Source organism: Trachypithecus francoisi, unplaced genomic scaffold (assembly GCF_009764315.1).
Source record: "Trachypithecus francoisi isolate TF-2019V2 unplaced genomic scaffold, Tfra_2.0 Lachesis_group1, whole genome shotgun sequence".
Taxonomy (NCBI): domain Eukaryota; kingdom Metazoa; phylum Chordata; class Mammalia; order Primates; family Cercopithecidae; genus Trachypithecus; species Trachypithecus francoisi.
The window spans coordinates 56,919,160-56,944,017 of NW_022681454.1; the positions used below are offsets into that span (position 1 = coordinate 56,919,160).

The following is a 24,858-nucleotide window of genomic DNA, read 5'->3' on the forward strand; positions in this document are numbered from 1 at the left end:
GTGGGTTTTTTTCCATTAGAAAAGCCCCTTCTGGTATTTCTACATCTCACATTTTGCAGATGAAAATACTAACACTTTGAAAGTTCAAATGGCTTGCCCAAGCTAGTGCCAAAGCTCAGATCAGGCCTGGGTTCTAGGTTCCTGAGCCTTCCGTAAATTGACAGAGTCTTAACTGCATCCTCACAAAGCCCAGCCACCATTTGAATTGACATTAGGAGGGACACTGGTGCCTTGAGGGCAGAAACTGGAGCTTCTTTGTATCTCCCCATTGTCCAGCACAGGGTCTACTGCACAGTAGGAACCAGTGAGGGGAGACACAACAACCTTGGACCTAGGTGAGGACTCTTACTAAAAGAGCTCTTGGTGACTTGGGCCCTAAATGACCACAATGCCCCAACCTCTGCTTGTTCATCCACTCTGCTCAGTCCTCACTGGCCTCTGGGTTGATTTTTCAAACCAACCAACCAAATGCCTGAAAAGCTCTGTCCCACAATATCCACACAGATCCCTTTCCCCAGCCCTACAAGTCACTTTTGAACGTCCCTTTATCAATGAGGTCTTCTCAAGACCACACTATGAAATGGCAACTCCACACTCCCTAACCTCCTACCTCTGTCTCCACAACACTTATCCCCATCTGGCATATTTGAACTTATCTATTCGTGCATTGCTCATCTTCCTCTACAAGGATGTAAGCACTACTAGGGTAGGGACTGTATTTGTTCCCTGCTTTATTTTTGCAACCTACACATAGCGTGTTGTAGGTGCCCTATAAATATGGGTGGAATGAATGAATGAATGGAAAAAGACTTTGGATTCCTTTCTTGATCTTTTAATTCTTTATTTAAAAAGCTAAGAAGCTGTTTTTAATGCAATATTTAAAAAACCTTGTAAAACTGCAGGACACTTCAAAATGTGATGAATTTTATATTAAAATCAGGGGCACACAACTTTTCGTACACATATGTGGTTTTAGATAATTTCATACTACATTAATTAACACACCTTTTAATTAAAGACGTTGAAAAGAAAAAAAACCTTTCTGTGTGTGTCCAGGGTATAAGCACAAAATGAGACACCAATGGAAACCATGTATTAGGTATGGAAAATATTTTTATGTCATTGAACACTCATGTTTTGATATAAAAAAGAAAAAATTAGAAATTGCTTTTTGTGTAACCACAAAACCTAAATTATTTACCTTTCCATCTAATACTTATTGTTTTATTTCCTGTTAAAACGCTCGATTCTACAGGTAATCCTAGATCTCTCTGAGCCAATATATGGATTAACTTAAATTACAAAGATATGATAAACAATTTTTAATGTCATTTAATCTATTTTTATTAAAATTTGTAGCTACATTTAATGTAAAACTAATATTTCTAATTAACTTATACATAAAAAGTTATTTGCTGTAGGTGTCTGCACAATGTGATTGCTAGTAGAATTAAACGCCTCAGGCTGCATCTATCAGACACTGGCCTTTCTGGACGCGTTCCATTTGATCGATAATTTGGGCAGCAAAAATCTGATACATTTTATATTAGAGTTAACAACAGAGGGTAACTGTAGCACAGCGGAGGGAACAAGTCTCCAGAGGCAGAAGGGTCAGCTATGCCGAGAACACGTTTGAACTTGAAAAACATTCGGGGACTGAGAAAACAGAGCTGCAAAATGTGAATTCTGTTAACTTGAAATGGTCAAACTGGAATGCGAGGAGTGGGAATGGCAGGTGGGGGTGAGGAGGGGTGGGGTGGGGGTGTCAGAGGAGGAGGCCCGGTGGGCAACGCCAGATTGGGCTTGACTCTTAGGTAAGAGCTCGGACTGGTGCGGGTCAGTGAGTTATCTGGGAAGACGACGGTGGGGACAGCTACGACAGTGGCCCAAGGCGCTGGGGTGGGGGCAGGAGTAGGGCCGGAGACCAGTTAGGAGGCTGTGGGAGAAGCGGCAGAAGGCGCCGGGTGCAGGCCCGAACCCAGGGTAGTTTCTGGGGCAGGGCTCCAGGATTTGTCTACGGGCTGGGTCCACCCCCGCTCCTTAGGGCGCCCGGGCGGTGGTGGGGACTTTGGCGCTCGGTTGCCCCGGCGACGGCGTCCGGCGGGCGGAGTCGCAGGCGCGGGATGGGGTCACCGCCCGGTAGCGACCAAGAACCCCCCAAACACTCCCCTCCTGCCCTCCTCCGACTACGAAGCCTCGCAGAGCGTCCTAACCGTCGCCCACGCGGCTCGTGAAGACCTGGCAGCGTCCCGAGCGCCACAGCCGCGAGGAAGGACGGGCGCGGGGGAGGGGCGCGGACTGCTTCCGGCGCCGCAGCCGAGGAGGAGGAGGAGGAGCCGCCCCCGCCGCCTCCGCAGGTCTTAGGGGCGGAGAGTGGGGAGCCGCGGCGTCCCAGCCGCCAGGTCGACGCAGGTGGGGCCGCTGCGCCAGCCGGAGCCCCGCGGAGATGCGGCCGGTGTCTTAGGATTAGGTGTTGGTTGCAGGTACAAGCGGGGCGCGGCCCGTGAGACGAGGATGGTGGGGTGGGAGTGGGGTTCTTCTGAGGACCCGGAGCGACTCGTGTTCATTTTCTGGAATCTTCCAGTGCCTCGTGTTTGTTCTGCACATGGTAGATGCCCAATAAATTGTTTCTTTTTTTTTTTTTTTTAAGACGGAGTCTCGCTCTGTCGCCCGGGCTGGAGTGCAGTGGCCGGATCTCAGCTCACTGCAAGCTCCGCCTCCCGGGTTCACGCCATTCTCCTGCCTCAGCCTCCCGAGTAGCTGGGACTACAGGCGCCCGCCACCTCGCCCGGCTAGTTTTTTTTGTATTTTTTTTTAGTAGAGACGGGGTTTCACCGGGTTAGCCAGGATGGTCTCGATCTCCTGACCTCGTGATCCGCCCACCTCGGCCTCCCAAAGTACTGGGATTACAGGCTTGAGCCACCGCGCCCGGCCAATTGTTTCTTTACCGGAATGAACTGCTGTTGTTTTCGGGGATCGCAAGACCCCTGGGGACGGTGGCGCTGAAACCTGGACCTTGAAGAACCAAAATAATTTGATTTGTGGGGAAGAGAATCACTGAGTAACCTGTCCCAACATGACTGCCAGCTGTATCTGGCGCGCCGCCGCAAACAGGGGGAGGAGATGGGGAAGACTTGGCGGTAAAGAGGACAGCCTCGCATCCAAGACGGAATGGTGTTAAACGCCGGCGCGAGGTCCCTTAGAGCTTGAGCCTTGTCTATAAACCACATGTGTGGGTCAGAGCTTTCCCCCATTATCAGCATCAATCAGCAGCACAATGAATTCTGGAAAGTCTCCATCCTTTTCCACAGCACTCTGCTCCAGGCCCCACTCAGGCTGCTCCAGGTTTTGCTTGTGCCTCATGCTGAACTCCAAGGTCAGGGGAAAGTAGGTCGGCTGTTGCCCAGGTTTTTTGACCGGCAACCAGTTCTTGGTGCTTCTCTCAGCAGCCGATTAAAGTCGGGGGGGGGGGGGGGGCGCGGGGGCGGTCGGCGGGGAAGGACCAGGGCTTCCACATATCCCAGAGACGTGCTAGGTAGTACTGTTTCTCTGCGGAAACTCATCAGGTAGGGGTGGAGGAGAGATGTGGTCCTCCTATCTCCGTACTGCGCTGTTTTTAATCTTAGTATGGTTATCTTACTTGTGTTGTGGGTGAAATGGTTTCCATGCCATAGAGATAATATTATACTCCCAAAACAAATTGAAGACAGCAATTTATTTGTATGTATGCAAAGCTCTTACTGTTGTTGTGCCTTTACAATGAGTACTCAGTGTTATCTAGAATGTTATGAGTGAGCCACTTTAGACCTCCACCATTTATTAAACAGAGCCTCTTGTGATCCACCCGTCCCCCAGCTAGGTGGCCCCAAATTATATGGTAGGCTGAGCAGTGGCCACTCAAATAGATCAGGTCCTAATCCCTGAAACCCGTTTATGTTACCTTATAAGGGAAAAGTGCCTTTGCATATGTGATTAAGTAGCTTGAAATGGAGAGATTATCGTGAATTATCTAGGTGGATCCTAAATGCAAACGCAAAGGTCCTGAGAGAGAGAAGCAGACTTGATATAGGCCAAAGAGAAGGCAATATGACCACAGAGGCAGATACTGGAGTGATGTGACCACAAGTCACCAAATGCCCGGCAGCCAATAGAACTAGAAGAGACAAGGAACTGATTCTCTTGCAGAGCCTCCAAAGGTGGAGGGAGCCCTGCCAACGCTATGCTTTCTTCCCCATGAGATTGATTTTGGACTCCTGGCCTCCATAATTATGAAAGAATAAGTTGCTGCTGTTTTAAGCTACCGAGTTTGTGATAATTTGTTATGGAAACTGTAGGGAACTAATACATATAAGCGTGCTCATAAATCACATAGCATACTGTACTGATGAATAGTTTACAGGTCTTCAGCTGGGGCAGTAGTGGGGTGCAATAGTGGAGATCACTGTATATTTATCTGAATCCTGTAAATCCTAAAGAAAGGATTTGAATAGGGAATTTGGTAAGAAAAGAAATTTAAGTGGTGCATAGGAAGGAGGTAGTCAGCCATTTAAAGCAATTTTTTAAGAGTATTCCTATTAAAATATCACTATTTACTCTGGCTAAACAGAGTAAAGATAAAAAGTGGCAAAGGCTTTGTCCTTACCTTAGCTGAATCATTATTGATTATCCATCATATGTATATTAAATAAAAGTTGCAGACCCCTGGGGATTGAGGTCCAGGCCTGGGGAAAAGAGGGAATGCAGAAGTGTTTCCATGTGTTAAAATATTGCTAAAAGCAACCACTAGTCGTCTGGAATACAGACACTTTGGAGTTTTCAGGATACAGGAAAATTCAGTGTTCAAGTTTAGTGATTCACTTCGGGGACCCAGGCAGCTAATTTACACTTCCCACTTTCCTTGATATGGTTTGGCTGTATCCCCACCCAAATCTCATCTTGAATTGTAGCTCCCACAATTCCCTGTGGGAAGGACCCAGTGAAAGGTAATTGAATCATGGGGGCAGGTCTTTCCTGTGCTGTTCTCGTGATAGTGAATAAGCCCCACAAGATCTGATGGTTTTATAAAGGGGAGTTCCCCCGCACAAGCTCTTTCTTGCCTGCCGCCACATAAGACTTCCCTTGCTCTTCCTCCATGATCGTGAGGCCTCCCCAGCCATGTGAAACTGAGTCCATTAAACCTCTTTTTTCTTTATAAATTACCCAGTCTTGGGAATGTGTCTATCAGCAGTGTGAAAACAGACTAATGCACTCCCCACATCTGCTTGCTTTTCAAACTACTTTATAAGGTATAATTTACATAGCATAAAATTCACCTGTTTTAAGTGGACAGTCCAGTGATTTTTAATAAACTTACTGAATTGTACAGTCAGCACACAGTTCAGTTTTAGAACATTTCCATCATCCAAAAATGATCCCTCGTACCCATCTGTAGTCAATCTCCATTCTCAACCCCAGCACCATCTACTTTTAATGTCTGACCCGCTTCAGAATTAGGTTTTAGTCCCTTTGTTGGACGGCTCCAGTGAATTTATGACTACTGGCCCCAGCTTCTCCTAGTGTATTCTCTACTCAGCCGCTGGAGGATCATATGCCCTTGATTAAAATCCTCCAGCGCTTTGCGTTGCATTTAGAATAAGCCCCAAGGTCTTCAGTATGTGGCCTTTTCAAGGACCCATGAGCTCTACCTCCACCAACCTCACTAACATCTTCTCAGGATAGTTTAGGAAAGGAAGTGATAAGCACAGTGTTCCTTTTGGCATGACACACAGTTGGCCTCCATTAGAAGCCCTTTCATCCCCACTTAGCTACCCTGCAACCTCGTTAGCCTTCTTCATTGGGAGTCAGTGAACACTGAGCTCTTCTCATCTTTGGGCCTTTGTGATGGCATTTCCTTTTAAGAAGTTACCCCTGGCCCCTGTGAGGCTGACTCCTTTCTGTCATTCAGTTCAATGCCACCTCCTTAGAAAGGCCTTCCCTCACCCAGCTTAACTAGAGGAGCTGTGTTAGTCTGTTTTCGCGCTGCTAAGACATACCCGAGAGTGGGAAGAAAAAGAGGTTTAATTGGACTTACAGTTCCACATGACTGTGGAGGCCTCAGAATCATGGTGGGAGGCGAAAGGCACTTCTTACATGGCAGCAGTAAGAGAAAATTACCTCCCCCTGGGTCCCTCCCACAACACGTGGGAATTCTGGGAGATACAATTCAAGTTGAGATTTGGGTGGGGACACAGGCAAACCATATCATTCCACCCCTGGCCCCTCCAAATCTCATGTCCTCATATGCCTTACCAGCAGTCCCCCAAAGTCTTAACTTATTTCAGCATTAACCCAAGTCTGCAGTCCAAAGTCTCATCTGAGATGAGCCAAGTCCCTTCTGCCTACAAGCCTGTAAAATAAAAAACAAGCTAGTTACTTCCTCAATACAATGAAGGCTGTGTTGGGTAAATACAGCCATTCCAAATGGGAGAAATTGGCCAAAACAAAGGAGTTACAGGGCCCATACAAATCCGAAATCCAGCAGGGCAGTCAAATTTTAAAGCTTCAAAATGATCTCCTTTGACTCCAGGTCTCACATCAAGGTCAACCTGATGCAAAAGGTGGGTTCCCATGGTCTTGGACAGCTCCAACCCCTGTGGCTTTGCAGGGTACAGCCTTCCTCCCAGACACTTTCATGGGCTGGTGTTGAGTGTCTGCAGCTTTTCAGGTGCATGGTGCAAGGTGTTGGTGGATCTACCATTCTGGGGTCTGGAGGATGGTGGCCCTCTTCTTACAACTCCACTAGGCAGTGCCCCAGTAAGGACTCTGTGTGGGGGTTCCAACCCCACATTTCCCTTCAGCACTGCCCTAGCTGAGGTTCTCCATAAGGGCCCCACCCCTACAGCAAACTTTTGCCTGGGCATCCAGGCATTTCCATACATCTTCTGAAATACAGGCAGAGGTTCCCAAACCTCAATTCTTGAGGCCTATGCACCTGCAGGCTTAATACCACATGGAAGCTGCCAAGGCTTGGGGCTTCCACTCTCTGAAGCCACAGCCCGAGTTGCACATTGTCTCCTTTCAGCCATGATTGGAGCAGCTGGGACACAGGGCACCAAGTCCCTAGGCTGCACACAGCACAGGGACCCTGGGCTCAGCCCACAAAACCACTTTTTTCTCCTAGGCCTCTGGGCCTGTGTTGGGATGGGCTGCCATGAAGGTCTCCGACATGTCCTGGAGACATGTTCCCATGGTCTTGGGGATTAACATTACACTACTTGCTACTTATGCAAATTTCTGCAGCCGGCTTGAATTTCTCCCCAGAAAATGGATTTTTCCTTTCTATCACATAGTCAGGCTGCAAATTTTCCAAACTTTTGTGCTCTGCATCCCTTATAAAACTGAATGGCTTTTAACAGTACCCAGGTCATCTCTCGAATGGTTTGCTGCTTAGAAATTTATCCTGCCAGATACCCTAAATCATCTCTCTCAAGATCAGAGTTCCACAGATCTTTAGAGAAGGGGCAAAATGCTACCAGCCTCTTTGCTAAAGAATAGCAAGAGTGACCTTTGCTCTAGTTCCCAATAAGTTACTCATCTCCATCTGAAACCACCTCAGCCTGGACCTTATTGTCCATATTGTTATTGGCATCTTGGGCAAAGCCATTCGACAAGTCTCTAGGAAGTTCACATTTTCCTGTCTTCTTCTGAGCCCTCAAAACTGTTCCAGTCTCTTCCTGTTACCCGGTTCCAAAGTCGCGCCCACATTTTCGGGTATCTTTTCAGCAATGCCCCACACTACTAGTACCAATTTACTGTATTAGTCCGTTTTTATGCTGCTGATAAAGATATATTGGGAAAAAGAGAAAGAGGTTTAATTGGAGTTATAGTTCCACATGGCTGGGGAGGTCTCAGAATCATGGTGGGAGGCGAAAGGCACTTCTTACATGGCAGCAGCAAGAGAAGATGAAGAAGCAAAAGTGGAAACCCTGATAACCCCATCTGATCTCATGAAATTTAGTCACTATCACAAGAATAGCACAGGAAAGACTGGCCTCCATGATTCAATTACCTCCTCCTTGGTCCCTCCCACGCACGTGGGAATTCTGGGAGATGCTGTTCAAGTTGAGATTTGGGTGGGGACACAGCCAAACCATATCAGGAGTCTCAACTCCATCTCTCTGTATACCACTATCCTGTGTTATTTTCTTTATTGTACTTGACAACTCCCCAAAATTATATTTGTGATTTTTTTGCCCCTTAGTGCCTTTCTTTCCCCATTGGAATGTAAATTCATGAGGATAGAAACTTGATTGGTCTTGATTTTAAACAGCTCTATTTCTAGTATGTATAGAAACACTATATTCATAGCAATAACATATTGTAAACTATCTAAATGCCAGCAACAGTAATTAATAGTTATCAAAGGCTTGCTGTGTGCACAGCTCCATGTGCTAAGTGCTTTGTATGCATGAATTCTTTAGTTGAAGCTTGCCACTTTTGATATGGGAAGAGTAAGGGGAGCATGTCCTTCAAATATAGTCCTCTGCATTATTTTTTCAGAGACATTGGGTAGTTTTCTTTTTTTCTTATTAGAATGCTGAAATTTAAAACTGGATCAATGTGCATTGCCACCAGTAATATCCCTAAAAGCCAAACTGGAGAGGTTTTTGCTGAGAGGGTAAGGAGGGACGAAAAGAACAGTACAAATAAAAGCAGAGTCCTAAAAGAGCATGACCCACTGAGGGCACAGCAAGTAAGACATCTATTGGGGCACAGTGTATGTCAGGGAGTGGCCAGAGAATGAACTGGTAAGTGGGTTAGGCCACATCTAAAGGGCAAGCCTAAGAGTGCTAGTCTTAGTTCAAACCTTAGTCTTTGAGCAAGACAGCAAGATGGCTCTGGTTTTATAGGAAACTTTTAATGATTTTAAGAGACTAAAACTAGAAAGATCATTTTGAGATACTTTGTAGTAGGCCTGTTAAGAACAGATGAAAGCATGAAAATACAATGGGAGTAAAATGAACTAAGTTGCATATTCAAAGATTCTGTCCTTATGACTTGTGACCCCACCTAAGTCTTCTTTACTGAGTTAAAAGATATTACATATTTAAACCTAACAGAATATGGTGATTAATTGGATATGGAATTTGAATTGATGAAGATATTTGAAATACCCAAGAAAGAAGGTTTAGTGAGGAGATGAAGAGAGCAGATTTGGGATAAGATGAATTTAATACTACTGTAAATATATATGCAGAAATGTTAAAGGAAAAAAACTTAGCTGGGAATGGTGGCTCATCCCTGTCCTAGCACTTTGGGAGGCTGAAACAGACAGATCCCCTGAGTTCAGGAGTTCAAGACCAGCCTGGCAACATGGCAAAACCCCGTCTCTACTAAAAATACAAAAATTAGCCAGGCGTGGTGGTGTGCGGCTGTAGTCCCAGCTACTTGGGGGGCTGAGGTGGGAGGATCGCTTGAGCCACAACTGCACTGCAGCCCGGGTGACAAAGTGAGACCCTATCTCAAAAGAAAGAAAGAAAGAAAAAAAAGTAAAAACTGTATTATAATTTATCTAGAGCCAAACATTTTTAACAAAATAGCATGAGACTTGCTGGAAGCAGTAGAATTGTTCCTGTCTGGCTTTGCTGTTGACTGACATCACCTGTGAGAAGTCATATTTTGGGTCAGTTTTTTGTTGGATGTTTTCCATGGGAAATCATAGAATGTCCAAATTGGAGAAGATTTTAGAGATTTTCTAGTCCAACACTCTACCCAAGAAAGCATACCAGTGGCAGTTGCCGTTTCAACAAGTGCTCATCCATTCTTATCTTCAGCACCTCTCAAGGAAGCCCTCTAGGTACATATTCTGGGTACTGTAGTTTTTAGAAAATCCATCTCCACCTTGAACTAAACTCTGCCTCTCATTACTTCTGTTCATTAGTCTGAGTTCTGCACATAGAATATATTCATTTTTTTTCTTTTTCTTTCTTTCTTTTTTTTTTTTTTTTGAGACGGACTCTCGCTTTGTCGCCCAGGCTGGAGTGCAGTGGCGCATCTCGGCTCACTGCAAGCTCCGCCTCCCGGGTTCACGCCATTCTCCTGCCTCAGCCTCCGAGTAGCTGGGACTACAGGCCCGTACCACCAGGCCTGGCTAATTTTTTGTATTTTTAGTAGAGACAGGGTTTCACCGTGTTAGCCAGGATGGTCTCGATCTCCTGACCTCGTGATCCGCCCTCCTCGGCTTCCCAAAGTGCTGGGATTACAGGCGTGAGCCACCGCGCCCGGCTTCTTTTTCTTTTTTTTGAGACAAGGTCTCACTCTGTTGCCCAAGCTGGAGTGCAGTGGTGTGATCATGGCCCACTGTGGCCTCAACCTCCTGGGCTGAGGCGATACTCCCACCTCAGACTCCTGAGGAGCTGGGACTACAGGTATGGCCCACCATACCCAGCTAATTTTTAAAATTTTTTGTAGAGGCAGGATCTCACTATATTGTCCAGGCTGGTCTCAAACTCCTGAGCTTAAGCAATTCTCCCTCCTTGGCCTCCCAAAGCGCTGGGATTACAGGCTCATTCATTTTTTAAATGTGGGAAAGCTGCTTACATTCCACCAAGATATTCCAAAAATTTTGGTTGTTTATCATTTCGGTATACCTGCTTAAAATATATAGACCTGTTTTGACTCACCAGACAGAAGTTTCTCTACCCAATTACTCCTCTAACCAAGCACAAGTGATGTTGCCTGGTCAAAAGCATTTCCAAACAGTGAAACACAGTTAAAATGGTCAGAAGATATTTACCTGGTCTATTTAAGTCAGTTTGGACTGTATCTGGAGAAAGGTCAGGTCTGAGAATATTTTTTTTTTTAATTTTTTTTTTTATTTTTTTTTTTTTGAGACGGAGTCTCGCTCTGTCGCCCAGGCTGGAGTGCAGTGGCCGGATCTCAGCTCACTGCAAGCTCCTCCTCCCGGGTTTACGCCATTCTCTCGCCTCAGCCTCCCGAGTAGCTGGGACTACAGGCGCCCGCCATCTCGCCCGGCTAATTTTTTGTATTTTTTTTTTAGTAGAGACGGGGTTTCACCGTGTTAGCCAGGATGGTCTCGATCTCCTGACCTCGTGATCCGCCCGTCTCGGCCTCCCAAAGTGCTGGGATTACAGGCTTGAGCCACCGCGCCCGGCCAGGTCTGAGAATATTGTTATTAGGTCATATGTGCCTATAGGTTTACTTGCTACATTATCTTGATAGTGCCAGTGAGATCTGTACCAGTAAAATTAGAATTGGGCCAATAGAGAGCGTATAATTAAACACATTTTGTTGTAAAAACGTGATTTAGATAAGTGCTATAGGCTATATTTTTCTTTGAGATGGCGTCTCCTTCTGTTCTCCTGCCTCAGCCTCCGAAGTAGCTGGGATTACAAGCATATGCCACCACACCCAGCTAATTTTGTATTTTTAGTAGAGATGGGGTTTCCCCATGTTGGTCTCAAATTCCTGGCCTCTAGTGATGCGCCCACCTCAGCTTCCCAAAGTACTGGGATAACAGGCGTAAGCCACCACGCCTGGCCTATAGGCTGTTTTTTAAAATTTTTTTTTGTAGAGGCAAAGTCTTACTATGTGGCCCAGGCTGATCTCAAACTCCTGGCCTCAAGCAATCTTCCTACCTCAACCTCCCAAAGTGTTGGGATTACAGGTATTAGCCACCATGCCTGGCCTGCTGTAGGCTATTAAAATGTACTTTCACGTAAAAGGAAAAAAATAACACTTCTTTTGCCATTGTTATATGTGTGTTTTACATATTGTCAGGATCTTCAGTGATGAACATGAATTTGTAAATTGAACTTTTGAAATAATAAATTTCAGTTAATGAAATATATATAAATGAGCAGATTTTAAATATTTTGTTTTTTCAGGTATTAATAGAATAAGTGAAAATAAGAATATCCAGAAGTTAAGGTAACTTTTGTTTTACTTCTAGTTATATTTAAGAATTGTGAACATATACAACTGATACACTATTTTATCTGTATCTATATCTGATTTATTTTAGAAAACCTAAAGCCTTGAACTTGATGGATGCCTGGGCCAGAATATAAATATATCATAGGCCTTCAATATAAAAGCTGCAAGAGCTTTATCTTTGTGGTTTTCAGACGATGTTCAGTGGAGCCCTCTGTGTTTCATAGAGGTGTTTCTGGGGCAAAGAGGAGGGTATGTGGGGCTCAGAAGATTTAAAGAAACATTTCCACTGCTTAAGAAGGGTTTGAAAAACACAACTATAATTTCATTTAGTAAGCGTGGAAATTGACGCTCAGAGATATGAAAAGGTCTGCCCATGCCCTCACAGTTAACTGATGACAGAATTAAGTTTCCTGATTCTAAGTTCTGTGCTTCTTCCATATTGCCTCCCTACTAGATGGTATTATGTATGGGTGAAATGTGATCGTAAATAGCTTAATTCCGTATTACATTATACTAGTCCCTGTGTTCAGTCAATGCAGATTAAACCCATTTTCTTTTCTGTTAGTGGGCCTATATGTAGCGTAATATAGCGCTTTATTATGGGAAAGTGAGTTAGTTTACATACACTGCTTAAGTTATAAAGATAGTATTGGGATTTGGGGGTGTTTTTTTGCTTTTGTTTTTTTGAGATGGGATCTTGCTCTGTCACCCAGGCTGGAGTGAAGTGGTGATCATGGCTCATTACAGCCTTGAACTCCTGGGCTCAAGGGATCCTCTCACCTCACCCTTCCATGTAGCTGGGACTACAGGCAAGTACCACCGTGCCCGGCTAATTTTTTCATTTTTTGTAAAGACAGAGTCTCACTCTGTTGACCAGGCTGGTCTCTAACTCTTGGACTCAAGGGGTCCCTGCCCACCTTGGCTTCCCAAAGTGTTGGGATTACAGGCGTGAGCCACTGCACCCTGCCAGATAGTATTGTTATTCATGTTATTGCTATCCAATTGTTTGGTATTTTATATGTGTTGAGGCAGTTACTATATAGGAAGGCCTGCAGTTACTATGTAGGAAGGCCTGTGCGTGAGTTATCTCAGTTAACTCTTATTCTTTTAAGGTATATACCCTTTTACCTTTTAAACTGTATACTTTTTATCTCCCCCATATAGTCATAAGAGGTTAAATATTGTTCTCAATGTAACACAGCTAGTAGATCACAGAGCTAGGATTGCAACATCCAGAGACTTGAAAAAGTGTGATTGAGAAAACAGACACTGAGAGCATGTGAAGTTAATAAGCAGCTAACAGCAATTCAGGTAGTACAATGCTGTTCAGCATGAATGGCTCTCCTTATTGTGTTTCTGAGATTGTACCAGCCCAGATATGTTTATTTGAATCAGTCTTGAGGTACCTCAGAATTTCCCAAGGAAAACATACCTGCAGACTGGTTCTGGAAGAATACAGACCAGTTCTGTAAGATCCCCAGTCTCAGGTTTCTGTGGAAGGTAGGGTGGTTCATCATCCTAGGAGCTTGAGTCAGTTGAAGAATCCAGGAGTATAAATAGAACATACATTATAAGTCATCTGTACCCAATCAAAATAGAGCTTGGGCCAGGCATGGTGACTCACGCCTGTAATCCCAGCACTTTGGGAGGCCAAGGCAGGCGATCACTTGAGGCCAGGAGTTGAAGACCAGCCTGGCCAACACGGTGAAACCCTGTCTCTACTAAAAATACAAAAATTAGTTGGGCATGGTGCCACATCCCTATAATCTCAGCTACTCAGGAGGCAGAGGTGGGAGAATTGCTTGAACCCAGGAGGTGGAGGTTGCAGTGAGCCGAGATCGCACCACTGCACTCCAGCCTGGCGACAGAGCAAGACTCTGTCTCAAAAAAAAAAAAAAAAAAAAAAAAACGGATTCTAAATCAGTTATTCATTCTATGATAGTCACAAGAGAGGTCTGCCTTAACTAGTAGCCATACGAAAAGAAATCAAGGTGAGGATTATTCACACTAGGAAAAGTATAAGTGCATACCTACCAGGGTCTTTCGAATCCAAGGAGGAGGAGTCAGAACCCAGGAGATACTTTTAAATGTTTTATCTCAACTATATAACAAAGCCTAAGGCTTTAGGTAATTTTCCTCCAAAAGTTCCCTCTTTGTGGTCTGTGGTTTCTTAGACTCTTTTTTTTTTTTCCTGCAACATTCCAATCAAATAACTAGAGTAGAATAGTTACATAGATATTACTTTTTATTTTATTTTATTTTATTTTTTGAGACAGAGTCTTGCTCTCTTGCCCAGGCTGAGTGCAGTGGCACGATCTCTGCTCCCCACAAGCCCCGCCTCCCGGGTTCACTCCATTCTCCTGCCTCAGCCTCCCAAGTAGCTGGGACTACAGGTGCCCACCACCACGCCCGGCTAATTTTTTGTATTTTTAGTAGAGATGGGGTTTCACCATGTTAGCCAGGATGGTCTCTATCTCCTGACCGCGTGATCTGCCCACCTTGGCCTCCCAAAGTGCTGGGATTACAGGTGTAAGCCACTGCACCTGACCTAGATATTACTTTTTAGAAATGTAAGGCTCCTTTTAATGTGAACTTGTTCATAATTTTAAATCAGGCAGAACTGTTCAAAATAGACCTTGGGCATATCACAAGAGGCCAAGGTCTCACCTCTGTATTTTACTCAGAGATTTAAAATAAGCACATGTAAGTTCATGTTGTGATCCCCAGTTCAACCAAGTGCAGAGCTTTTTTTAGACAGTTTTATGATTTAACAAAGCAAAAAACCTTGCTTTTTCTAGAAATCTTTAATCATTTCATAAGCTTTATGCCTGAAAATAGGAAAAATATTTCAATTCCTATAGTGTCACAAAAGTAGAGAAACACTGATGTCTTGACCAAATTGAGGATATATGGTCAGTCTAAAATAGTGAAAATGAATTACAAATATTATTTAAATGCAGATTTTCACTACTCTAGAATACACACACAAAATAACTACCAGCATTGGCAACAGAGGTACTAAGCCTCCTCTTCACAAATGAATGGTTGCTTTAAAACTCTATTTTAAGTGAATAAACCTGTGCTGTCTTCTATACACTACTAATTTTCTAAGAAAAAAATTCCCCTTTGAAGGACTGCTGCTTTCCAACAGCCTGTTATGAATAACACAAGCATTCATACTGAGTTATGATAACACAAGCATTCATCATCTTACATCGAAGTAAACAAGTGTGGTTTCAACATCAGAATATTCTAAAGCCAAATCTTCCTCTTTCTTCTTTTCTCTACTCTCTAACTTCTAGTTTCAGTTCTGCCTCGGTCTTAGATTCTGTTTCCTGCTTAATACTAAAGTCTTTGATAGTGAATTACTATATGATTTGCCAGTATTTGGTTGTGGTTCTATACCTCTCCTACTCATTTCTTTGTGCTTCTGATTGATCTCTAATTCATGATAACATTACTCAGCAATTTGAACTTTCTTAGTGTCATTCGTTATCCTGAAGAATCCCAAAATGTATCATTTTAGTGTATCAATAAAATTATACAATAAATATTCACAGTGAAACTCGTTTAAATGAGAAGTCATGCTTCTTGTACACAGCATAGAGTCGTTTTTTATAAGCCAATTTGAAAATCCTTTTCTTTCAATAGGCAAGGTTTTTTTTTCTCAAGTAGCAGTCTCTTCTATTTAGAACATTTAAATTGCCTAGCAATCTTGACTAACATTCTATTTGTTATAATTCTTTATGGAATATCTCCCTGCCTACTACTTCCTAAAAAATGATAGCACGAAACATATTAAGGTAGATATGTTCTATCGTTGATTGTAGTTTTGACAGGTGGCATCTCAGTAATCAAAAGGAAGAAAATATGAGTATAACAAAAATGAATTCAGTTTAATAAAAACTGTTATGCTCAGGGTTTTTTAAAAAAATTTTTAAGCACTTTATGCTTATAATCATGAATTAATGTAAAAATGATAAGCAGTGTGTTACCTGATCTTCTTCTTCCCATCACGTTAGTGGTCCTCATCCACATCTGTTTTGTTTTGTTTTTTAAAGAATCAAGATTTTGATTCATGAATTTGACCAATTGTTTTTCTTTTTTCTATATTAATTTCTGCTTTTGCATTTATTATTTCCTACTTGTGCTTTCTTTTAGTTCACCCATTTTTCTATGTTTTTGTGTTAGAGACTTAATTTACTTTTATTATTTCATTTTTATTGACATATGTGTCCAGGGCTGGGAATTTTCATCTTTTTACTATTTTAATGTATGTCACAGATTGATATGTACTATTTTCCTTATTATTTGTTATTTTTCAGAAATTATTTAATTTCAGCTTGTATTTCCCTTATCACACAGTTGTTTAATAGAAGGCCTTTTAATTTCCAAGTGGAAAGACCTTTTTAATTTGGAGATTTTGACTTTAATTTTTAGCTTTATTATACTGTGACCAGAAGGTGTAGTTTGTAACATTTCTACTTTATGGAGCCTACCAACCTTTTATTTGTGCCCTAGAATGTGACTGATTTTTGTGAATGTGTCATGTGCCCTTGGTGAGGAAAGTATGTTGTCTGTTATCAAAGTATAGTGTTTAATATATAGCCAAAAGGTCTACGTTAGTGATTAGTTCTTCTAAATCTTTTATATCTCTACTTATTTTTTGGCCACTTGGCCTATGTAATACTAATTGTCTGTTAAAGCCTCCCATTATTACTGTGTTTGCAGTTCTTAGCATATCTTCTGTGGATTTATGCTTTATCCAAGTGATTGCTGTGTTATATGGTACATATCTTTATTGTGGAATGTGGCTTTTAACTTCAAGGGCACTGCATTTTGTTTTAGTTAATGCTCTCTGGCTTGAAGTCTGCTTAGTCTGGTATCAGGATTTTAACCGGTGCTTTCTTATTGTTTTCATTTGCCTGGAAAATTTTTGTTCATCCCTTTATTTTTAATCTTTTTGAATCTGTATGATTTTAGGCATACTTTTTTGTACTTAGAAGAGTTGTTTTTTTTAAAAGCCAATTTGAAAATCCTTGTCTTCCAATAGGCAAGTTAAGTCCTCTGACATTTATCAACATGACTGGTCTAAATTCTGTGGTTTTTTTTCACACCATTATATTATCTTGTGGGTGTAATTACTGAATGTGTGATATTTGCTAGAGTTTATTTGGTGTTTCTTCTTTATGTTTCCCTTTAGAACTCTTTGTCATTTAAGAAGGTTTGTATTTTTACTCTAGTGGTTACTTTTGTACTTATGCTTTTTATAGTGCACTTTTAAAACCCCTTTTTCTTACTTGACCTTTTACTTTTTGTCAGTTTTAAGTGGTGTCCTTCGACTACTGTCTATTCCATTTATAACAGTCAATGGTCTTTTACTTTCTGCTTTTCTTCCTCTTCCTTCCGTTTTTAGTTACATTTATTCTCCTTTGTCATGCACATAATATTTATATCACTACTCATTACCTCATCTTTGTTTTTCTCAGCTCTATAACTGAATATTTAAATATTCACCATCAGTCCCCTTGCAGTTTTTGCAGTCTTGTTTTTTAAATGTTTGTATTTATCCTTTTTTTCCAAATTTACTTTTGAAAATTTAGAACCTACACGAAACCTTGAAGATCTTCACCAGTTGCCACATTTTACAGTGGTCTTTTGGGTGTATGAGGCTCATCTTCTCTAGCAGAATCCTCAGCAGAGGCACACGGCACAGTATTCCGGTACGGTCAAAACTGCTTTTTTTGTGGCTTCAGACCTTTTGAAGGACATCTTGGCTGGCTGTAACATCCTTGGTTTGTCCTTTCTTTTCTTTCTTGAAAGTACTAATACACTCTTGCCTTACTGTGTGTGTTGCTTTTTAATAACCTGGTGCCAGTCTAATCTTCTTGCCTTTGTAAATTATTTCATCTTTTTTGCCTGGAGGTACTGAGGATTTTTTCATTATCTTTAAAGTCTTAATATTGTTTTAATAGTGTAAGTCTCAGAGCTGATCATTCTTGGTCACCTTTCCCTAGTATAGAAAATGTGTAGATTCAGGTCTTTGTATCTAGAAAATTTTCTCGGATTATAGTTTTAAATAATAGTTCTGTTTCATTGTTCTATGTTTTTCCTTTAGGAAACCCAGTTATATTCAACCTTATTTACCTGTCTTCCATTTCAATCCTCTCTCATTCTTTTTTTTTTTGGTCTTTTCTTCCTTTTTGTGGAGAATGGGGTCTTTCTTGTTGCCCAGATAGGTCTTGAACTCCTGGGTTCAAGCTGTCATCCTGCTTCTGCCTCCCTAAGTGCTGGGATTACAGGCGTGAGCCACCAGGCCCGGCTTTCACCCTTTTTACTTCTTTATTTTATTTTTTATTCTAATGGTGGCTTTCCTGATTTTCTTCAGTGCCTTTACTAAATTTTTATTACAACCTGTCATTGCTTGTATACTTTGTGATTCAGTCTTTATTTCTGATATAATTTTGTTTTTTATTTCTCTGTCTTTCCTAACTTTAATCAACTCTCATTTAATCTCTTCCTGTTTGTTTGTTTTCTTGTTTTATTTCTTGTCCATTTTTATTCTTTGACTTTACATTTCTAATTCAGGGGTGATTTTTCATACCCCTAAATGCTTTTTTGAGCATACTGGATTCAGTTTGGAGTATTATGTTACAGTTTTCTTTGGCTTCATGTTTATTGTTTGTGGGAGAGACTTTTCATCATCAGAAAAGATTTTATTCATGTTTTCTGACATTTTGCAGTAGATGTAGTCTGCTTTTATCTATTCCTATTCATTTTGTGGACAAGGTTCTTACTTTGAGACTGCCTTCTGCCATGCAATTTCTTTATGGTTAGTGGTATTGGGTGGGAAGGGTGGAAGGTGGGTGGTATATCTAGCTTGTGCTTTGTTTCTGCTGGTTCCTTAGTGTTTCTCTTTCATTTCCTTCTTTCCCTTGACTGCCGTGTCCCTAGGGTAGACTATCTTTTCTCTCTGTATCTCATTCGCCCCAAGAAACACTGCTTCTCTGAGGCCGCTACTTCTTCAAATACCTACTCCACTGTCAGGGCTGTGGACTATCAGGTTCTAACCTGTGCTTAATATTTTGACCTTTACTTTTTCACATCTGGGGGTGAATTTACCTGTACTTTTTCTGTCTTCTGCTTACCTCTTTCCTCCCATTTTCTGTACCCTTAGGCTTGTAGTGTTGGTAGATGGGCTGCAGGAATCATTCTGGAAAAAGCTTTTCCATCTACTTGCAGATTATTTGAAGGTTGTAGTACTCTCTGTCTTCTAGTGATGCTAGGGGTGTGGAGTGCCTGGTTGACTTTATGGCCATTTGGGAGGATGAGAGGAAGATTTGAAATCAGACCACCACCATTGTTCTCCACATTTAGAATTCTCTTAGCTCAAACGAAAATTGTGAGCACTATTTGACATCAAAGAAGTTCTTCAACTTTTACTACTGACTTCTATTTTGATGATTTGTGGTGTTTGCTAAGGAGATATTTTCTTCCATTATTCGATGGTGTAACTTTATGAGAAACCTCTACCCCAAATCAGAGCACTAATTACCGCAATAATGATTAGTTTCTTATTTTCAGATTGTCTTTAATAATTTACTTGGTCATTAAAATCAATAACTTTCACCATAAGATTGTATTCACTTATTAATTTTATGTAATATAATGTATGTCTATATAATTATTTTTCTGGAGAAGAAATTATTACTAAATTTCAAATGTTAAAAAGTCAGTTCCTGTTCCTCTATGAACTTTTTTCACATAGTACCTTATTAATAAAGATTGAATCTCTGTCTTTCATAGACAGGAACCAAAAGAACCAAAGAGGGAACCATTCATACTTCAAGATCTCTAAGAAGAAGTGGCAATATTTAATATGGAATCAAAAGCTTGTGAATCAAATAATGAAGATATATTATCAAGTAGTGGTATCACATCTAATGAAGGTATGTGCTGTTTATAAAACAAAATGGGAAAAAATTAGAATTAACCAATCTTCATGATATTCATTCAAGCTGCTGTTTCCAGTATGTTTTGTTTTTAACCATGTAGGTTGCAGACCATGGTCATGAATGTCTACCATATTGTTTATAATTCTACTTTTTGAAGAAGAAATTCCTTTGTCTTTTAAGGAATTTTTTGTTTTAAAAAATGTTTCTACACTGAGGTACTTCAGCCTCAACATGCACCATGCCTTCCTAATGCCTTCTCTTCCTCCTGTGTCTCTTGGTCTACCCTGTCAGAATTTTGTATCATTTCACTTCTTTTTCCTTACCTGCTGCTACATCCAGTCAGGTACTGAGGCCCTGCTGATTTTACCTTTGAAATGTCTCTTGAATTCATTTTTTCCCTCTCCATTTCTGTTACTGGTATTCTGGTTCAGGCCCCCATCACCTCTGATCCAAATTATTTCAATCAGAAAGTGATTCCTATGTCAGGAAAACAGACACAGATGGAATAAATAGTTGGAATTTAATACAGGGAATGGTTACATGGGTGCTGAAAGAGCTACAAATCCTAAAGGGATGAAACAACACAGAAATTACCAACTGCGGGAAGCTGCTACCAATCATGCCTTTGGCTAGAAGGACAATGAGAAAAGCAGCTGTTGCAAAGGCATGGAAGCTAGAGGTAGAACTACGGAGAGGGCTGCGTGGAAGGAGCTGAAGCCACCACTAACTACCAGATCCCCGTTTGAGACAGTGAGAGGACCATGACCTTGGTTTCCCCCTTTCTGCTGCCTCTGGCTCTTCTGCCAGCTCTTCCCATTGCAAACCTACCTGGAAGAGAACTAGAAAGGGAACATACAACACTCAACAGAGAAGGGAAAGGACAGCGAATGCATTCAAGGGCAATCAGGCAAATGACCTGCACTTTCCCTTCCTTGCCCATCTCTCCTCATTCTTTTTTTCGTTTCAATTTGATGGTCTATCTCAGAAGCCAGAATCATGCAAGTTTCTTTTTCTAGTAGAAATTCAGATTCAAAATGGGATAATCACAGATGTAACTCATTCTTTTAGTGCATGCAGAGGTTATTCTCGATACTGATCTGTTGTTTTACTGGTCTGCTTAGAAACATTTCTTTCAGCACCCTTATTGTATAAACATTTCTGCTTTTCACTACATCCTCATACATCCTAAAATGCCATTGTCATCTCCACCTTACTACACCCATCTCCCCTGCCCACCTCCGCTTGCTCACTTCCTACATAGCCACATCCTCATACTCATTATTGGCACTGGCATTTAGATCATGGGTTGTCCCTCCCTGCTCAGGTGCATCATCATCCTGTAATACCGTTCTCATGGGTGACCCATCTAAGATCTTAGACTTACAGCTTTTTGACCTCTTAAATTCTTACTATTTTAACCTTTACTATAGTTACCCACTCTCTTATTTTGGATCTTATTACCAAGAACTGATAGACTTCTGAAATTCAACCTCTTGTCTTTTATTTTTTTAACATAAACTCAAGATTTTATTGTCTTCATAATAAAACAGAAGATGACACTGAAAACTGGATTGCTTGGCCCTTTCTCTTCATATCTCAAGCCAGTTCAAGAGGCTTCCATCTCTTGGTTGCCAGCATTCTCTTAGATCTGCAGCTGGGTTCAATGCACTCAGGGCATCAGCACAATCTTCTTGATCGTTTTAGTCTTTTTCCAGAAAATCGACTTAGTCTGCCCACCATAGCCACTCTGCTTCCTGTCATCATGCTGCTTTCTCTGGGCATAAAAATAATCCTTGCCCTTCTTGTACTGTGTCATTTTGTGGAGTTGGTGCTTGTCACACTTTTTACAGAAAGTCTGTGGGTTTTAGGAACATTTACTATCCTTGTGGGAGTGCTATTGGCAAAGAAAGGAAGTTTGTTTTTCTTTTAACCTCCTATCTTTCAACAATCTCACTCTCTTATTCCTAGAGTACACCTGTTTTCTGCACATGAAGATAGTGGACCCATGTCAAAAATCACTTTTTGAGATTTTAAACACTTAAATGGCTTAGATCCACGCCTTGAGACTCTGATTCAGTAGGTCTAGAGTGGAGATCAGGCACCGCTGGATTGTTTTTAAAGCTCCCCAGGTGATCCTGATTTATAGCAAAGGTTGAGAACTGCTGCTTTAGGTTCTGCCATTTTCTCCAAAATTATCGGCCTCTTTCTATCTTCACTTTCTTTTGTATCATTCCTTATTTCAGCCAGTCACTTGCCAGTATTCTCAACTTCCTTTCCCCTTTATTATTCTCTTGCACTCTTAACCGGAAAAACCAAATCCTTATCAGGCTGACTGCCTTCCCCGTTATTCAGTGGGCTGCTGCAAGATTTTGAATTTGCTAGGGTCAGTCTCTTATCTCAATTGGATGCTGCTAAGAAATTTTTCTCACGATCTTAGCCAGGTATCTTTCCAGTTTTCCATAATACTTATTTCAAAATCACACCATTCTTTTTTTTTGTTTGTTTTTTTGGTTGTGAGGGGTAGTGCAGAGGGAGGAGTATGAGATTTTTTTATTATTATACTTTAAGTTCTAGGGTACATGTGCACAATGTGCAGGTTTGTTACATATGTATACATGTGCCATGTTGGTGTGCTGCGCCCATTAACTCGTCGTTTACATTATGTATATCTCCTAATGCTAACCCTCCCCTATCACCCAACCCCACGACAGGCCCCAGTGTGTGATGTTCCCCACCCTGTGTCCAAGTGTTCTCATTGTTCAATTCCCACCTATGAGTGAGAACATGCAGTGTTTGGTTTTCTGTTCTTGCTATAGTTTGCTCAGAATGATGGTTTCCAGCTTCATCCATGTCCCTACAAAAGACATGAACTCATCCTTTTTTATGACTACATAGTATTCCATGGTGTATATGTGCCACATTTTCTTAATCCAGTCTATCATTGATGGACATTTGGGTTGGTTTCAAGTCTTTGCTATTGTGAATAGTGCCGCAATAAACATACGAAAATCACACCATTCTTAACTACCTTTCCCTGTCTTCTTCTTTCTCACTCTCAGATAGCATTATTGCCTAATTTCTAGAGAAAACAGAAGCCCTATGCTGGTCCTCTCTTTTCTCCTCATATCCTGTGCTGAAGGCCCACTATTTTTCTCAGTCCATGCCTCCTTCTCCCATAGCTCAGTGGAAGAGTCAGCTTCTTAATTCACTAACCATGTTTTTCTTTTCGCTCCCCACTGTCAACTCCTCTGCCCCTTCAGAGATCTGGCTCAGAAATTACCCCTGCTGATTTGTATCTTCAGCCTCTTTCTCTCCGTTTGTGCCTTTCCATCAATAAAACCATGCCACGTCTCTCCCAATCTAAAAACACTAACAAATACATAGAACACACAAACCAAAATGACAAAAACCCTTTTCCCCGACCTATCCCTTTCTGATCTCTCCTTCATAGTTGTGCCTTCTAAAAGAAAAATCTGTATTCCCTAGCTACGTTTCCTAACCATCCGTTCACTCTACAAGCAACCGCCTTACGGCTTTTGCGCCCAGTATTCCAATGAAATCACTCTGGTCAATGTGGCCAGATTCCCCCTCTTTGCTAAGTCCGATGAACTGCTTTTTATTTATTTATCTTGTTTGAGACGGAGTCTCGCTCTGTCGGCGCCCAGGCTGGAGTGCAGTGGCACGATCTAGGCTCACTGCAAGCTCCGCCTTCCGGATTCATGCCTTTCTCCTGCCTCAGCCTCCCGAGTAGCTGGGACTACAGGCGCCCACAACCATTCCCGGCTAATTTTTTGTATTTTTAGTAGAGGTGGGGTTTCATCGTGTTGCCCAGGCTGGTCTTGAACTCCTGAACTCAGGCAATCCACCTGTCTTGGCCTCCCAAAGTGCTGAGATTACATGCGTGAGCCACGGCGCCCGGCCTATATATTTTTAATTTAACTTAATTTAATTTAATTTAATTTTAATTTCTGGGATACATGTGCAGGATATGCAGGTGTGTTGCATAGGTAAATGTGTGCCATCGTGGTTTGCGGCATCTATCAACCCATCACCTAGGTATTAAGCCCTGTATGCATTAGCCATGTATCCTGATGCTCTCCCTCCTTCTGCACCCCTATAGGCCCCAGTGTGCGATGTTCCACACCCAAACAGTTTTTTATTTGAAATTTTCTCAAGTTGCAGAAAAATGGAAAGAACAATACAGTGCTTACCTTATATACCCTCCAACTGGATTCACCAGTTGTCCACATTTTGTCATATTTGCCTTATCTGTATACCTATAATATGTATCTCATTTTGCCAGACTATTTGAAAATTAGTTGAAAGCATCATGATTCTTGCTTTAAAACCTGAATGTGCATCTCCTAAGATTAAGGATGATTTTCTCAAACCACATTATTATATCTAAGATAAATACTGTCAATACAGTATCATCTAATGTGTTCATATTTAAATTTCTCGGCTGGGCGCGGTGGCTCAAGCCTGTAATCCCAGCACTTTGGGAGGCCGAGACGGGCGGATCACAAGGTCAGGAGATCGAGACCATCCTGGCTAACATGGTGAAACCCCGTCTCTACTAAAAAATACAAAAAACTAGCCGGGCGAGGTGGCGGGCGCCTGTAGTCCCAGCTACTCGGGAGGCTGAGGCAGGAGAATGGCGTGAACCCGGGAGGCGGAGCTTGCAGTGAGCTGAGATCCGGCCACTGCACTCCAGCCCGGGCGACAGAGCGAGACTCCGTCTCAATAAATAAATAAATAAATAAATAAATAAATAAATAAATTTCTCCAATTGTCCTCCCAAAAAGTCTTAGGTATTTTTACTAATCTAGGAGCAAATCAAAGATCATGAATTGTATTTAGTTGTTTGATCTCCTTATTCTCTTTAAATTTATAACCATTCTCTCTCTCTCTGCATGTTTCTTATGGCATTGGCCTTAAGAGTTCAGAAGAGTTTTTACAGAATGTACCA

At 41.8% G+C, this 24,858-nt stretch overlaps 1 protein-coding gene and 1 non-coding gene across 20 annotated transcripts in view; one reads left to right on the forward strand and one right to left on the reverse strand.

Annotated features, from left to right (window-relative positions):
- Positions 1–2,047: 2,047 nt before the first annotated feature.
- Positions 2,048–24,858, forward strand: part of CCDC158 (coiled-coil domain containing 158) — a 125,284-nt gene continuing 102,473 nt past the window's right edge. For 8 of the 19 annotated variants that reach the window (XM_033214362.1, XM_033214371.1, XM_033214378.1 and 5 more), the window contains exons 1-3: positions 2,050–2,483; positions 11,886–11,928; positions 19,741–19,883. In XM_033214362.1, the coding sequence (XP_033070253.1) occupies positions 19,814–19,883 (70 nt within the window). In that variant the 5' untranslated portion in view covers positions 2,050–2,483; positions 11,886–11,928; positions 19,741–19,813. Of the gene's footprint in view, positions 2,484–11,885; positions 11,929–17,537; positions 17,730–19,740; positions 19,884–24,858 lie in introns of all 19 variants that reach the window. The other 11 variants (XM_033214363.1, XM_033214375.1, XM_033214372.1 and 8 more) reach the window with 8 other exon arrangements.
- On the reverse strand, positions 20,868–20,941 carry LOC117086510. Its single transcript, XR_004438408.1, has one exon. It is a non-coding gene; the product is annotated as a small nucleolar RNA SNORD50 (small nucleolar RNA).